The following is a 14,075-nucleotide window of genomic DNA, read 5'->3' on the forward strand; positions in this document are numbered from 1 at the left end:
ATTATTTTTTCTTGTGGAGCTGAAACAGAACGGAACTTTGATATATGGAATGAAACAGAAACCAGAACAATGCAGAAAACCTCCACTTTTAAGGCAAATTTCTGGTAATACGAATACATTTTCATGGTCCCTTCGATTTCGTCCTAATGGGAGTCTACTGTGTAATTGAGTAGAGTAGAATTATTGTCCCCCCTGAGAAACAGGACATGGGACGACATTTTTTTCACAAGGACAGGAACATGTCCTGAATACAACACTCATCACCTGCGTTCACATTTTGTGTTTTCATCAATTCCTTCACGAAAACAATGAAAAGGGGTACTGATGTGAAATTTCAAAGCTGAGATAACTATGTGCCCCATGAAACTTTAACCGTAACCATTCAGTATAACATATTTTAAATTAATTTCAATTTTTGCTTGCACGAGAACGCCCGAGGGGAATACCGTTTCGACGTAGGCATCAGCATGACGCAGTGAGCGCTGCACCCCAAACTGCCGACATTGGGGGCAGCACGACACCGCAGTTTTCGGACTGGCGTCGTGCTGCCCGGGCACGTGCGACCAGCGCACGTGTCCAGACCAGCCGTGGTGTGACGAGAACAGTGTTGTCAAGAGTGCCGTCCTGTCATGACGGCTGCGTCGGTGTTTGCTCCGTCGAAACTGGAACTGACACGAGTAAACGAGGCTGTAAATCATTATTTACGCTGTGGCCGACTATATAATGTACCACTGTATGATTAGTACTGGGCTGGTAGGCACCCGTAGCAGCGAAAAAAATGTAGCATGAAAATTTCATGTCAGTACTCCTCTAAATTTTTTTTGTGCCTTTGCAGTCCCAGGCGTGCAACATCGCCAAGATGTCTCCAGCGGAACTTGTGAGGAGAGGCGAGGAGGCCGGGGTAAGTTCTATATTTGGGAAATCTTGTGTGCTGTAGGCGTACCATTAATGTGTCAGTGTTGTTCACGAGTGAGCAATGTAGTATTATCTTGCTGGGAGTCCTTGTTTTTTTTTTTCTCTCTCTCTCTCTCTCATTGGTGCATTGGTAGCACTGGGAAGTTGATTTTGTGAAACCTGCTGCCCCTCTCTTCAAGCATGTCTCCATGTATCAAGGATTTCCAAGGTGTGCAAGGCAAGCTAGGGATACACGCTCTTATCAGGACAGTGCAGCTTATGGGATGCCATATTGCGTTGGTTCTTGTCATTGTGTAGCTATAAGGATCTTTTTTCGGTGGAAGCTGTGTATTAGAAATTTTTGATATCTACGTCCAAAATGAAGATTCGGTTTGATTTAAAGGCTTCACGCGTGGAAAAACACTCGGCACTCACCTAAACGTTTCTGTCAGTGTTGATAGTGTCTGCCTACATTTTGTACCAATCGTGTAAAACTCATCATAACGAATGCTGTAGTCTTGTGTGTACGTTTGTACGTGCATGTGCATACGTATATATTTACGCATGCGTCGCTTCTTTTCGCAGGAGTTTGGAGGCTACTTTGTCGTCAATGGCAACGAAAAGATCATCCGGATGCTTATCATGACCAGGAGAAACTATGTAGGTACAATGTAGACGGGACACCCATTTCTCATTCGGGCTTTCCAAAAGCTCATCGGCGCTGCTCGTTCGCTTAGGTGAACAGTCCGAAGTGCGGGGTATCTTATTTTTAATTATTTCCAGCCTTGCATTCTTGAAGAGAGAGAGAGAATAAACATTTACTGATGATCTGTAAGTGCTGACTGACATTAGGACACACACCCGGTGAAGGGCATCCGTATTGCGGGATACATACCCAGGCTCCAACTTGCCGTCCAGGCTCTCTTTACCAAGTCTTGCTGGTGTCCAAGGTCTGGATCGGCCAGATGAGCCCACCACTGCTCAAAAGATGGCAAGGGGATAGGGTTAGGTTTGGAGTTAGTTGCCGCTCCCATACCTGTGGTACAGCAGGCCGGGCGGGAGACGGAAATTGAAAAGGGAGAGATATTGAGGGGAACAGACAGCATGGAGAAAAAGGGGCTGTGGGGATAGGAATTCGTCTGTGATCGCTGGAGTGGTGGCTTCTTGTTTGGTACACCGAGGGTGACGGGGCGGGAATTTTTTTTAGCCAAGCCTATAATGTGCCAGGATGTCTGAATACTGGAAAAGCGGGTCCGTTTTGATGGCAGTGGGGAACATTCCATCTCGGGTAATAGCCAGGTGTATCTTTTAACTCTTGATGTTAGTTCCAGGTTAGCATTCGCAGCCTTTGTATTGCAGCAATGATATTTTAGGGGGACACAGCTCTCACAGCAACAATTATATGGGGGGGAAATTCACTGCTTGAGTTGTTTTTTTTTTTTTCCCCCAGTTGCAGCGTTAGCCGTAAAATGAGGAAAAAAGTTGTTTTTTTATATTGTGCGAACATTTATTCTACTGCCCATCGAAATAAAAGCTTGGGAGGTGTGATATAGCTCTCATTTCATCCTGCTGATTTGCCTCAGATTTTTTTTCAAGCAGCTTTTCTTTGTTTGAAAATGTGGATTAGGTTTCTGTCAGTTCCAGGTGATGCAAAATGACGCTGCTTTCCGTTTCCTCCTCTCTTTCTGGTCAGCCGATTGCCATGGTGCGTCCGTCGTGGAAGAACAGGGGGAAAATGTTCTCCGAGTATGGCGTCTCGCTGCGCTCGGTGAAACCTGACCAGACAGGCTCGGTAAGCAGGGCTGCACTGGGACATTCAAAGAGGGGAGGCCTTTACTTTGGCCTGCTGTGTTTGTCATTGCAGGAAAGACTACGCTTTCATTGAGGGAGTCTGCATGCATGGTGAAAGACGCATTGCTTGTTAGTTTTGTGTGGAAAGAATTCCCAGGTCATTTACTCAAAGTCAACCAATGGTTTGTAACGTATTTCATTCCAAGGCCACCTGCCTTTTGGGAAACTTGTGACCTGTCGAAGGGGAGTTACCCTTTTTAGTGCAGAGCATTTTAACCTTGTCGTCGTAGCTCGCTCGCTGCACCAAAGTAGAACCTCATGGCGTTCTGTCGTCGTGGTGTAACCCAGAAGCTTCGAAAGGGAAGCGGTTTATATAGTTATAAAGTCGTGAACCGCTGGCGCCTGTCCTACATCTCCTCGTTGTTTAGCACAAAGAAAACTGCAGGTACATTTTAGGCAAAATATATGTAATTAACCGGCAGCGCCCGCGTTCATTCAGTTAGGAACGCTTGTTGGGTTGGTTTTTACGATAGTAAGCGAAAAAAAGTGGCAGTGCAACGCCGACACATGCGGAGGAAAAGCAAGCACAAAAAGAACAGAACTTCCGCTGGTGCAGTTTCAGGCACGGGGGCATGCGAGCGCTGCGAAGGCGGCAAAGTTGAATTGCATTGGGTGATAGCAGTGAGCGGATAATGGCGCTACAGGCCATCATGGTGAATCACTGCTCTGCACTTCCGACAGCTTTCACGTTGAGTGGAACGGCTTTAATTATTTTTTTTTGATAGAAGAAAAGGCGCTTCCATGTGACGGAAATGATCACGTCACTCATCTAGTCACAAGGGAACTTCTGTAGCTGTATTGAATGACATAGAGAACGGCACATTTTGCGTGGGTACAAGCTGACTCGGAAACACCATTTGTGCAGTAGGCCACATTTTGCACGTTTTTTTGTGTACGAACGACCAGTTTGGCTCATATTTCATTCTTCTGCTAAGTGTGTTGCTACATTTGGGTGGGGGCCAAAACAGTGTGTAGCAGATGTCGAGGCATGCCCCTGTTCAAACTGTTGGTGAAGTCTTTTTTTTTTTTTTCTGTGCGTGTGCGCACGTGTGCAGAACCTGGTGCTGCACTACCTGACCAACGGCACGGTCCAGGTGATGTTCTCCTACATGAAGGAGCTCTTCTTCATGCCCGTCATGATGCTACTGAAGGCGCTGTGCGACGTCACCGACCACCACATCTACAGCGAGCTGACAGCAGGCAAGGAGGACGACTCATTCTTCAAAGGGTGCGCACCAACTCCTGAAAGTGGCCGGCCCCATCACTCTCGTTGAGCTGCCTCCATTCGCTTGCTACTCGCATGTACCCGCTTTTGTCATTCCTTGTTCAGATTTCTGGGCACTTTGGGAGCTGTTGTTTGGGAGAAGTAGTACCCCGGTCAAATGTGCCTGTTTAAGTGCACTTCCACAATGTGCACTCTGCTAAAAAGTCATTCAGGTGCAGCTAACTTGGCAAACGCGAATGATACTTACCACCGAACGCACTTTAAGCTGAGTGTGTTCCCCAAACACACTTTACCCGGGCCGGCTTGCCGAGTCAGTTCTCTCAGCCGCATAGGTAAAAAATCGGGAAAAGTAACATACAAGTCCAAGCGTTTAGATGTCCAAAAATTATGTTAAAATTTAATTATGAGTGCATTGTTGATTTATTTTTACGAAAACGGAAGCAGTGAAAATAAAGAAGAAAATAATCCGTCGCCCAACGACATTCCAGCGCCGCCTGCTGGGGTGTTGCTCCATGGCTGCCGTTCTCTGCTGCGTTCGCGTAGGTGGATTCTTGTGGCTTTGTGGTGCTTTCTCGTTTCAGTCTTTTCGGTTATAATCCACGCTCTGATAATTTTCCCTTGACGATAATGCTGCTGAGGTTCGCTGCGCAACGAATAACAATGAGAGTATGATCACCGGTGTTCAGTCGCAGTCCCAATGGCATTTTTTGTGGACTTGTGAGAGATGCCGATTGCAGTGTTGAACAATGTAAACACAGTGACGTGTTTACATTGTTTCTCGTGAGAAAGAGGTGGAATTTCAAGTAATTTTGCCAAATATTTACGCCAGGTATCGTGACTGACATCACGGCCAAAGGCACTTTATTTCGTCGTTTAGCAGTGCGCAACTAAAGTGACCTTTGGGGATATTGAGTGCACTCGGCCCATGTGCACTTAAAGGGACACTGAAGTGAATTTGTCGTGGTCCCGTTTTTGCTTGCGCTGCGGAGACTGGCTCAAATTAACACAATTTTTATCGTTTATCTGGTTGATAAGTCTGTAATTATTTTATGAAGCCCTAAGAAGGAAAACTACCATGCACGGGACTGCAGTGGCCGCACCAACTAAAAGGCTGTGACGACGGGAGGAGGTGCACCGTGATTGGACGATGTCCAGGATTAGCATTCAAACAGTTTCGGTTTCAGTTCTGTAAAACAACATGCTTGACATCCGACGTTATCGTTGGATGGGCATTCTCGATATCTTGATAATCGTCATACCGCGCTTCTGCCATGTTGTCGACTGTAAAATTCTTAAGATAAGCCTCCCAGGACGGCTTGGAATCGTAGCAATCACTAGCCGAGGCCTATGCAGTGGATGAACGCCCTCCGCATCACCGCAGGCGCTCAAATGCCATGCGCTTTTCCCCCATATTTGAAGCTTGCCTCACTCATGCCTGTATCGTAAAAAGCGTGTTCGCACCAGGCCAAGGGTCTGCTGATTCTGGTCTGTGCCCACTTCCCGCGAGTTGTCCGTGCTTATGGCAATAGCACGCCAACGAGAACTCGCTAGTGCGTCAGTGTCAGTCTGTGCGCGCTCTGCGAACTCGGTCGTGGAGCAGTGAACGTTATAGCCCAAAAATGGTGACCTCAGTATAGAAAACATTGGCCGAAAACTGAGAAATCAACTTAAAAAAAAATATATACCCTCGGGGATTCGACACTGATTTTCAAAATAACAACCTAGCACCCCAGCCCACTCGGCCACGGGCCAGCGCTGCCAGCGTCTCAAATATAAGGTAAATAATGTATAACCAGTCTACACTATTATTTAGTTTTAGCATTTCAAGTAGCTTAGGTGACTATTTGTTGTAGTGCAGCGCTCGTGCAGTAAGCGTCCCGGAAATTTCCACAATATCTCACGTCTAGCAATCGCATTTCTGAGACTGAAAAGTGTTCGCAGATGTGTGCTCGTGCTGCTGACCGCTGTGCTTGTTCACCCAGTGCCAAAAAAGGGCCTCCTGCTCCCTAGTTTTACGCTGTACGGTAAAAGTTCCAGTTGATTTTATTTCCTTAGTACCTATATTGACTTCACTGACTCTTCTCCCGCCTTCAAGTGGCCTGACATTTTCCTACTTGCGTACTAGTCAGCAAAGCATCGCGTGTGCGCTTGTGCAGCGCTTGTGTGGAGCGACCTGGACTTGGAGCTTGATACAGTGTACAAATTAACAAAGTAAAGAAAGGCACATTCTTCCATTCACAAATGTGTCGTGGCTTAGTTTCAACTGAGCGAGCGAATTGCAACGACCCGCCGGCGGACTAAACGCTGGGCCGACTGACTCTGCCGGAAGGTCAGCGAGCCATGCAGTAGCGCAGCCAAGCCAAGTCATCTCCTCCTGACGTCACACGAAAACGCCACAGAAAATGGGCGAGGATGCAGAGAGGAGGACAGCATTTTTTAATTGATTTTTCTAGTAAATAAATTTGTGTAAACGTGCTCAGAATGGTTGAAACACGGCCCAGGGGCTCTGGACTACAATTTGTGCTAGTAATCCCACAGTGTTTACGAATAACTTCAGTGTCCCTTTAAATAGGCACGTTTGACAGGGGTGTAAGTGCTGTAACATTTAATCTACCAAGGGTAGGCGAGCAGCAGTGAGGGCTTACGTTGTATATACACCATGTATAATCAAAATGCAGGCATCGCTTGAAGCGTTGATGTACTTTCAGCTTTCATTGCTGTTTGCGTTACGTTATTTTATTTTTGTTGTCTACTGTCGTTGTTATTTTCATTAGAGAATAGAGGCAAGAAGTAAATAATTTTTGTTTTCTCGGTGAACATACAGTAGAATCTCGATGATACGATTCTGGGTGATACGAATTTCGGGATGATACGAATTTCTGAAAAGTCCCGGCAAAATTGCATTGTTTGCAATGGGAAAAATTTCGGCTGTTACGAACGGACCTGCGCGGCCCGGCGGATGATACGAACGAGCCGGCGAGGCGCCCGAGTGCCGAACAAGCAAGTGACGACTCTCTCTCCCCATTTGTCACTCTTCTTTCTCCAGAAACGGCCGGGCTGTTGTTTTCTGCTCGCGAAAACGCGCCCCGCACGCCCCATGCGCGCCGCGAAACCTCTCGCACGCTGCGCGCGCCGCGGCCGGCGGCGGCAACATGGCGGCGGCTTCGGCCGCGAAGTGGCACGGCCGCTTGAGCGATTGCTTCTAGCCGCTCTTTAAAATGCTGCTCAAGGCAGACACGAAGTTTCTTGTGCAGTAAAGGAGCTGATAACGTTGGCGAAAACGGTACTATAAAACACCATCCGCGCCGCTAGTGAAAGCGCCCATAAAATATCTGCCGGAGTGCTAAGCCTAAACATCTCTGGCGGAGCCAGCGAGCTGTCTCGATCGTTTCGCAAGTCGTCAGCGTCTTTTTCTGACTGAGGTAGGAGATACCGCGGGCGCGAAATTGTCAATGCGGCCGTGAAAATACAGCGCGCGCAAAGCCGAGGCGTGCGAATCGCGTGCAAAAACGCACCATGCGGTTCACGCTTGACTGTTGCGGCGTGTAGCGAGCTTGGACACCGGGAGTGAGGAGCCAAGCGCGAAGCTAGGCGAAGCGTCACGCGCTCCAGAAAGGACTGCTTTGTGACGTGGGGGTTTAAAAAAAGCAGAAAAAATCACGGATTTGTTCACGCGAAGGCAAGAAAAGAAATAAACGAAAACTTTTTTCAGCGCTCAATTTTTTGGTCTGTGTTGGTTCATACGAATTTCGGATGATACGAATATTTTTCGCGGTCCCGCGAGATTCGTATCATCGAGATTCTACTGTAGTATCATGAATCATATACTACATCTTTCAATTACGGGCTTTCTGTGCTATGATCTCATATCTGTTGGACGTGTAGCTAAGGCCTAATTTTCTTGTATTTTGACATTTATAAATTGCAGAGCCCTTTTGTTCGAGCACCCCTCTGCATTGTTCATTATACGTTTTCTGTACATCACAGAGAGAACAGCAATGAAGCCTAATAAAATGTAAATAACGGGACATAAAAGAAATACAAATGTACCTAAACTGAGATTTATCTATGAAAAACTCCACAAGACGTAAAAAAGAACGTCTCAGCTGATTCACTCGCTTGAAATAAATGGAAGGTTGGGCAAACCTTTTTTCCTTGTTTGTAATCAGAGGCAGAGCAGCGAGCAAATACTTTCTGGGATGACGGTGGCCACTGTTAAGTGTTAGGGGGCCTTTGTCATCACTAGCAGACTAAAATTGATGTTTAGTTGCTCCAAAGAGCTCTGAAATCTGCGTGTAGGTGCTCCAAAATAAATATTTGTCAGCCCCAAGGATTGCTTCAAATCGGTGTGTTTGAGGGCCACCACTGCTGCGCACGTCAATCTGGTTGACTGCTTCTTCGATGCCTGCACTTTGGTTAATTTATTTTGGAGCGCGACTTTGCTTTCATCAAACTCCAGTTCTGAAACATTACGTCGTGTTCGTCTTCACGACGATACCTGTTTACCCCCGTTCCAGGTGCATCATCAACATGTTGAGGCAGGTGCAGAACGAAGGCCTGCTGACCAGGAGTGAGGTGCGGGCGTACATTGGGGAGAAGTTCCGCATCTGCATGCGGCTGCCGGAGTGGTACAGTGATGAACAGGTCGCCATGTTTCTGCTCAGGTAAGGGGAACTCCGTGTCATGCTCTGACACTCGAGGCACTGCTGAGAAGCTCAGATGCACACTAAACAGAATAGATGACACTGATTGTTCACGTACAAACATTGGGTCTCATGCACATACATTACCTACCTGCTGGCAGTAAAAGAATCAAGCTAGTAACAATGGCGGGGGTTGTGTCACACTCATCAGAACAGCCCAGCAGAAGATACCTGCGCTGTTGGGGTTCTCCTGTCTGTGCTTGCACTTACTCTTGCCGATTCCGCCATTCGTGCTGTAATAATGAGCTGAATACCAATTTGTTGCACTTGCAAGGTATCACTAGAGATGCGTGATCCCTTTTATTTCACCCGTGACTCCTTACGCATGCATTTCTGCACTTCCAGGCACTGCATTTGCGTACACATGGAGTCGAACGTCGACAAATTCAACCTGATCTTGTGAGTGTTTCACTTTGAGGCGTTCAGCATGCATTGAATGTTCATATGTACCTGTGAAGTGCCAATTCCAAGGTTAAAGGCACACTGGAGTGTAGACACAAATTGCTCTTTATTGGCAGATTTAAATGCCTTGAATGCTGGTATACATGTACCATGGTAGATTCAAATGCCTTGAATGCAGGTATACGTGTACCAATTGGGGTCGCAGCAGTTGCTTATTAATGCAGAGAAGTCCAAGAGCCTAAAAAGTGTCCCACACTAGGATTTGGGACATCGCAGATCGGAAATGGTGAAATGGGACTGGTGGAGCTTGTATATAAACACTTTTCTGACACAAGTGGGGAAGCAGGCACATGTGAGCTTGAAATAAATGTTGGTGGGAATTCCTGCTGAGCTCATGTTCTTTGTAAAGGCATAAACTTTAGCTCTTAACATTAAGCAGGTTCTGTCATTACACCCAGTGGTAAGATTTGTTTCAGTTTCTGCCAAATGTTTTGCCTTGTTGTACAGGTACCGTCGACAGATTTGAGCAGGTGTGCGCGAGAGCTATGGTCGCGTTATAGGTGTAGCTGTTTATATTACATACAGTAATCAGCGACCGACGTCTGAGATTACTGGTGCAATCACACCTCGGCAAAGTTGGCGCGGCTCTCTCAAACTCGCTCACAATTTTTTTTTTCGAATCACCACTCACTCAAACTCAGACTCAATGCTGAGCAGCACATCTGCGCTCACTCAAACTCAAACTCACATTGAGCGCAAAACTCAGAACTCACTCGGACTCAGAACTCAAAATGTACTCAGCACTCAAAATGTACTCAAACTCAAAGTGTACTCAAACTCAAAGTGTACTCAAACTCAAAATGGACTCAAAACTCAAAATGTACTCAAACTCAAAATGGACTCAAAACTCAAAATGGACTCAAAACTCAAAATGTACTCAAACTCAAAGTGAACTCAAAACTCAAAATGTACTCAAAACTCAAAATGTACTCAAATTCAAAATGTACTCAAAACTCAAAATGGACTCAAAACTCAAAATGTACTCAAAACTCAAAATGAACTCAGAACTCAAAATGGGCTGAGAACTCAAAATGAATTCAGAACTCAAATGGCCTCACAGAGATTGAGACAGTGAGTGTGTGAGTAAGAGTGTGAGAGTGAGACTGAGAGTGAGTGTGAGAGTGTGAGTGTGAGAGTGAGAGTGTGAGTGTGTGACTGAGAGTGAGAGTGTGAGTGAATGAGAGTGAGTGTGAGTGTAAGTTGAGTGTGAGTGTGAGTGAGTGAGAGTGAGAGTGTGAGCGTGAGTGGAGTGAGAGCGTGAGTGTGAGTTTGAGTGTGAGTTTGAGTGAGAGTGAGTGAGAGTGTGTGAGTGTGGGTGTGAGTGAGAGTGAGATTGTGAGTGAGGGTGAGAGTGTGAGTGTGAGTTGAGTGTGAGTGAGAGTTGAGTGAGAGTGAGAGTGAGTGAGAGCGAGAGTGTGAGTGAGTGTGAGTGAGTGAGTGTGTACATTTTGCTATATACCTTTTGCTATATCCTCATAATTATAACCAGAAAGCATGTTTATATGTCAGGAGGAAAAGTTAAGACAACCCTTTTTTATGACCTCATCAGTCAATTATCACTCACGCGCCCTGCCGCGAAAATTAGGTATACAGCAAGTGCATATGGCCATGAAAATTCAACAAGAAACTAAAAACAATCAGACACCCCCTCCCTCCCAACCGATCATGCAGATCGCGATTGGTGCCGTACCCGCAGGTAACCTGAATTCCGAGCCCACAGTGACGCATGATACTTAACAGCCAACCATAGTTGCCTGCTAGGCTACTCATATGTACTCAAACTCAAAATGGACTCAAAACTCCTATGTACTCAGAACTCAAAATGCACTCAAAACTCAATATGTGATCAAACTCAAAATGTACTCAAACTCAAAATGTACTCAGAACTCAAAATGTACTCAGAACTCAAAATGTACTCAGAACTCAAAATGGACTCAAACTCAAAATGGACTCAATCTCAAAATGGACTCAAACTCAAAATGGACTCAAACTCAAAATGGACTCAAACTCAAAATGGACTCAGAACTCAAAATGGACTCAAACTCAAAGTGTAATCAGAACTCAAAATGTACTCAGAACTCAAAATGGACTCAGAACTCAAAATGGACTCAGAACTCAAAATGTACTCAAACTCAAAATGTACTCAGAACTCAAAATGAACTCAGAATTCACTAGGTCTCAGGCGTACTCAAACTCAATCGGACTCAAACTCAGTCGGGATCACTCGGCTCAAACTCACTCAAGCTCAAACTCACCATGCCACACTAGCCTCGCGCTCACTCAAACTCAAACTCACGCGTGAGTTTGAGTCCAAATGAGTCTGAGTGAGTGGACTCATGAGTGAGTTCGCCGACCTCTGGGTGCAATCGACCACGCCGTTTGTCTGGCCATTGGTCGCATTCTAGGAAATCGTGCAGGCATTTTTTGATCCTTGTTCTCGGCAGCAACGCCTCCCTTGATTGCATGACTTTGTAGGCGGTCCTTCTTCATGATGTGGGGTGTGCTCTTTTGTCTAATGGAAATACGGAGGGGAAACAAGGTGGAGAAACGCCAGCTTTACTTATTAATTATGTCTGAACAAACCAAGCATTCTCTTTTGCCCAAGCAAAGCCAAAGAAGCTCGAAAATGTGTGATTTTTTAGTTAAAAGAACCAGTCGTTCAGCCTCTAGTGTTCCTTTAGCAGTGCAATGTGACTGGTGCTCTTTTCTATCTGTTTTCTCGTCAAGGCTGATGATACGAAAGCTGTTTGCTGTTGCCAAAGGGGAGTGTGCAGTTGAATCTCCTGACAACCCAATGAACCATGAGGTCCTGCTTGCCGGGCACCTCTACCTTATGGTCCTCAAGGTACAGTGGCATACATTTGTGTCGGGCTAGCTAGGCTCGGTTATGCAGGGTGTAGGTACGCTTCTGTGTCTTAAGTTTCATGTGTGATGTTGGTATTTTTGTTTCCAGGCATATTTGCAGTTTTTCTTGTTCTGCTTTCTCAATGTAGTGTAAACAAAAAAACCGAGAGTATTTCTTTTTACACGGGACTTAAACAAAGCAATATTTCGGACATTGTAACAAAGCTTAGCCACTGATAACCCTCATTAGTAACCACTCTCTTAAGACATAGTTTGAGTTAAAGGTACCGTATTTACACGATTGTAGGTCGACCCTTTTTTCAAATTTGACAATCCAATGTCGGGGGGTCGACTTAGAGTCGAAGTCGAACTGTCTACCGCTAGTAACGGCAAGAGAAACGAGAAATTGGGGGTGTTACGAAGTGGGGACAGCTTTGCACCCTCGTTCCCCGTATGAGGCGTTTTCTGCTCGCGAAAATGCGCCGCGATGACGCTGCTGCAAATACCACGCGCATGCTGTGAGCTACGGCGGCGGTGGCAACATCGCGGCGTCACCAGCCGCGAAGAGGTGCGCGTAGCTCCAGCGACCGCTTCTAACTGCTCCCTAAGATATCACTGAAGGCACAAACGAAGACGTTTGTGCAGGAAGGGATCTGATAATGTGGTCGAAAATGACACTATAAAGCATTATCCGCGCCGCGAGGGAAAACGCCAATCAAATATCCGCCACCGTGATACGCCTAAACATCTCCGGCGGCACCAGCCGGCATTGGGGCAAATCGTCAGGCTCTTCCCGCTGCCGCGTGGTAGAACTTAAAAGCAGTAGAAGCTGCCGCGCGCGGAATCGTCGACGCGGGCGTGAAAAAGTCGCCCGCGGAACGCCGGCGCGCACGAATCGCGTGCAAAAACGCGTCAAAAAGCGTTTTATATGAGTATGAGCGAATCCCTTGATTAAATGCACCGCGCTAACGTAGCCCAAATCGTATACATTGTTCAGTACTTCGGTATCGCGCGGCAGTGGCCGCTGCCAGTTGCTTCGATGGTTGTCATTTCGCAGTGAATGTGTTCTTCCCATTCAACCCACAGCGCATGCTTATTCCGGGTGCTTATACAAAAGCTTTTCTTCTTTAACATCTACCGCGCATACCGCGAGCGCTTGGCTCTTGTGGGAGCATCGATGATGGTAGAGCCGCCGTGTGGGTTGACGGAAAAGCTTCTCTTTGTGATACAATTTTCTAGGCGGCACTCGCTTTTTTTTTTTTTTTTTTTGAAAGATGCAATTTTTGGGGGTCGACCTACATTTGAGTCGACTTTCAATCGTGTAAATACGGTAGTCATATTGAATCCCAAGTCAGACTCTCCAATGTTATTGGGACTGGTTGGAAGTTGTACGACCACTATTTAGCATGCAGTAGTATTTTTGCTTTGCCAGTATGTGCCACTATAAGCTTTTTACAGTGCTAAAATTGGTTTACCCTACCAATGTTTTCAAACATGAAGGAAATTTTTGCTGTTTCCAACTACATCCACGTACACATGCAAACCCACTTCCATATGTTTCAATCAGCGTTTGCAGCACACTCTTTGCAAATGATCACACTGAACATAAAAAAAATGCCGCTTTGATGTTCGGGCTGTACTTGGGAGCAGCCAGCAGATTCAGTAAACAGTGCAAAAAGTGGGCCAGTGTTGGCATTAATTTTTGTGGGAGTGCTTTAAGGGTTAACACAATGGCAGGCACAGTGCAATTGTCAATTGTGTGTGGACGATGTGCATGATGATGTAATTATCAGTGCAGACCTACTGAAAGGCATTACAGTGAAAGGCATCATCATTCATTTCATCACCACCAGCCTATCTACGCCCACTGTAGGGCAAAGGCCTCTCCAATGGATCACCAATTATCCCGGTCCTGTGCTGCGACCAATTTATCCCCGCAAACTTCTTGATCTCATCTGCCCATCTAACTTTCTGCCGCCCCCTGCTACGCTTGCCTTCTCTAGGGATCCACTTTGTTACCCTTAATGACCAACGGTTACCTTGCCTTCATATTACATGCCCGGCCCATGCCCATTTCTTCTTCTTAATTTCTACTA

The 14,075-nt window shown here is 46.2% G+C and overlaps 1 protein-coding gene across 1 annotated transcript in view; it reads left to right on the forward strand.

Moving 5' to 3' along the window:
* Polr1b (RNA polymerase I subunit Rpl135) overlaps positions 1-14,075 on the forward strand; it is a 65,393-nt gene that overhangs the window by 16,002 nt on the left and 35,316 nt on the right. The window contains exons 6-12 of the mRNA XM_077698909.1: positions 836-901; positions 1,480-1,554; positions 2,588-2,686; positions 3,801-3,973; positions 8,488-8,634; positions 9,019-9,072; positions 11,863-11,980. Coding sequence (XP_077555035.1) covers positions 836-901; positions 1,480-1,554; positions 2,588-2,686; positions 3,801-3,973; positions 8,488-8,634; positions 9,019-9,072; positions 11,863-11,980 — 732 coding nt within the window. The remainder of the gene's footprint in view (positions 1-835; positions 902-1,479; positions 1,555-2,587; positions 2,687-3,800; positions 3,974-8,487; positions 8,635-9,018; positions 9,073-11,862; positions 11,981-14,075) is intronic.

The sequence above is a fragment of the Haemaphysalis longicornis genome, unplaced genomic scaffold (assembly GCF_048455015.1).
Source record: "Haemaphysalis longicornis isolate Haplotype H1 unplaced genomic scaffold, Haemaphysalis longicornis Haplotype H1 scaffold_2, whole genome shotgun sequence".
NCBI classification, from domain to species: domain Eukaryota; kingdom Metazoa; phylum Arthropoda; class Arachnida; order Ixodida; family Ixodidae; genus Haemaphysalis; species Haemaphysalis longicornis.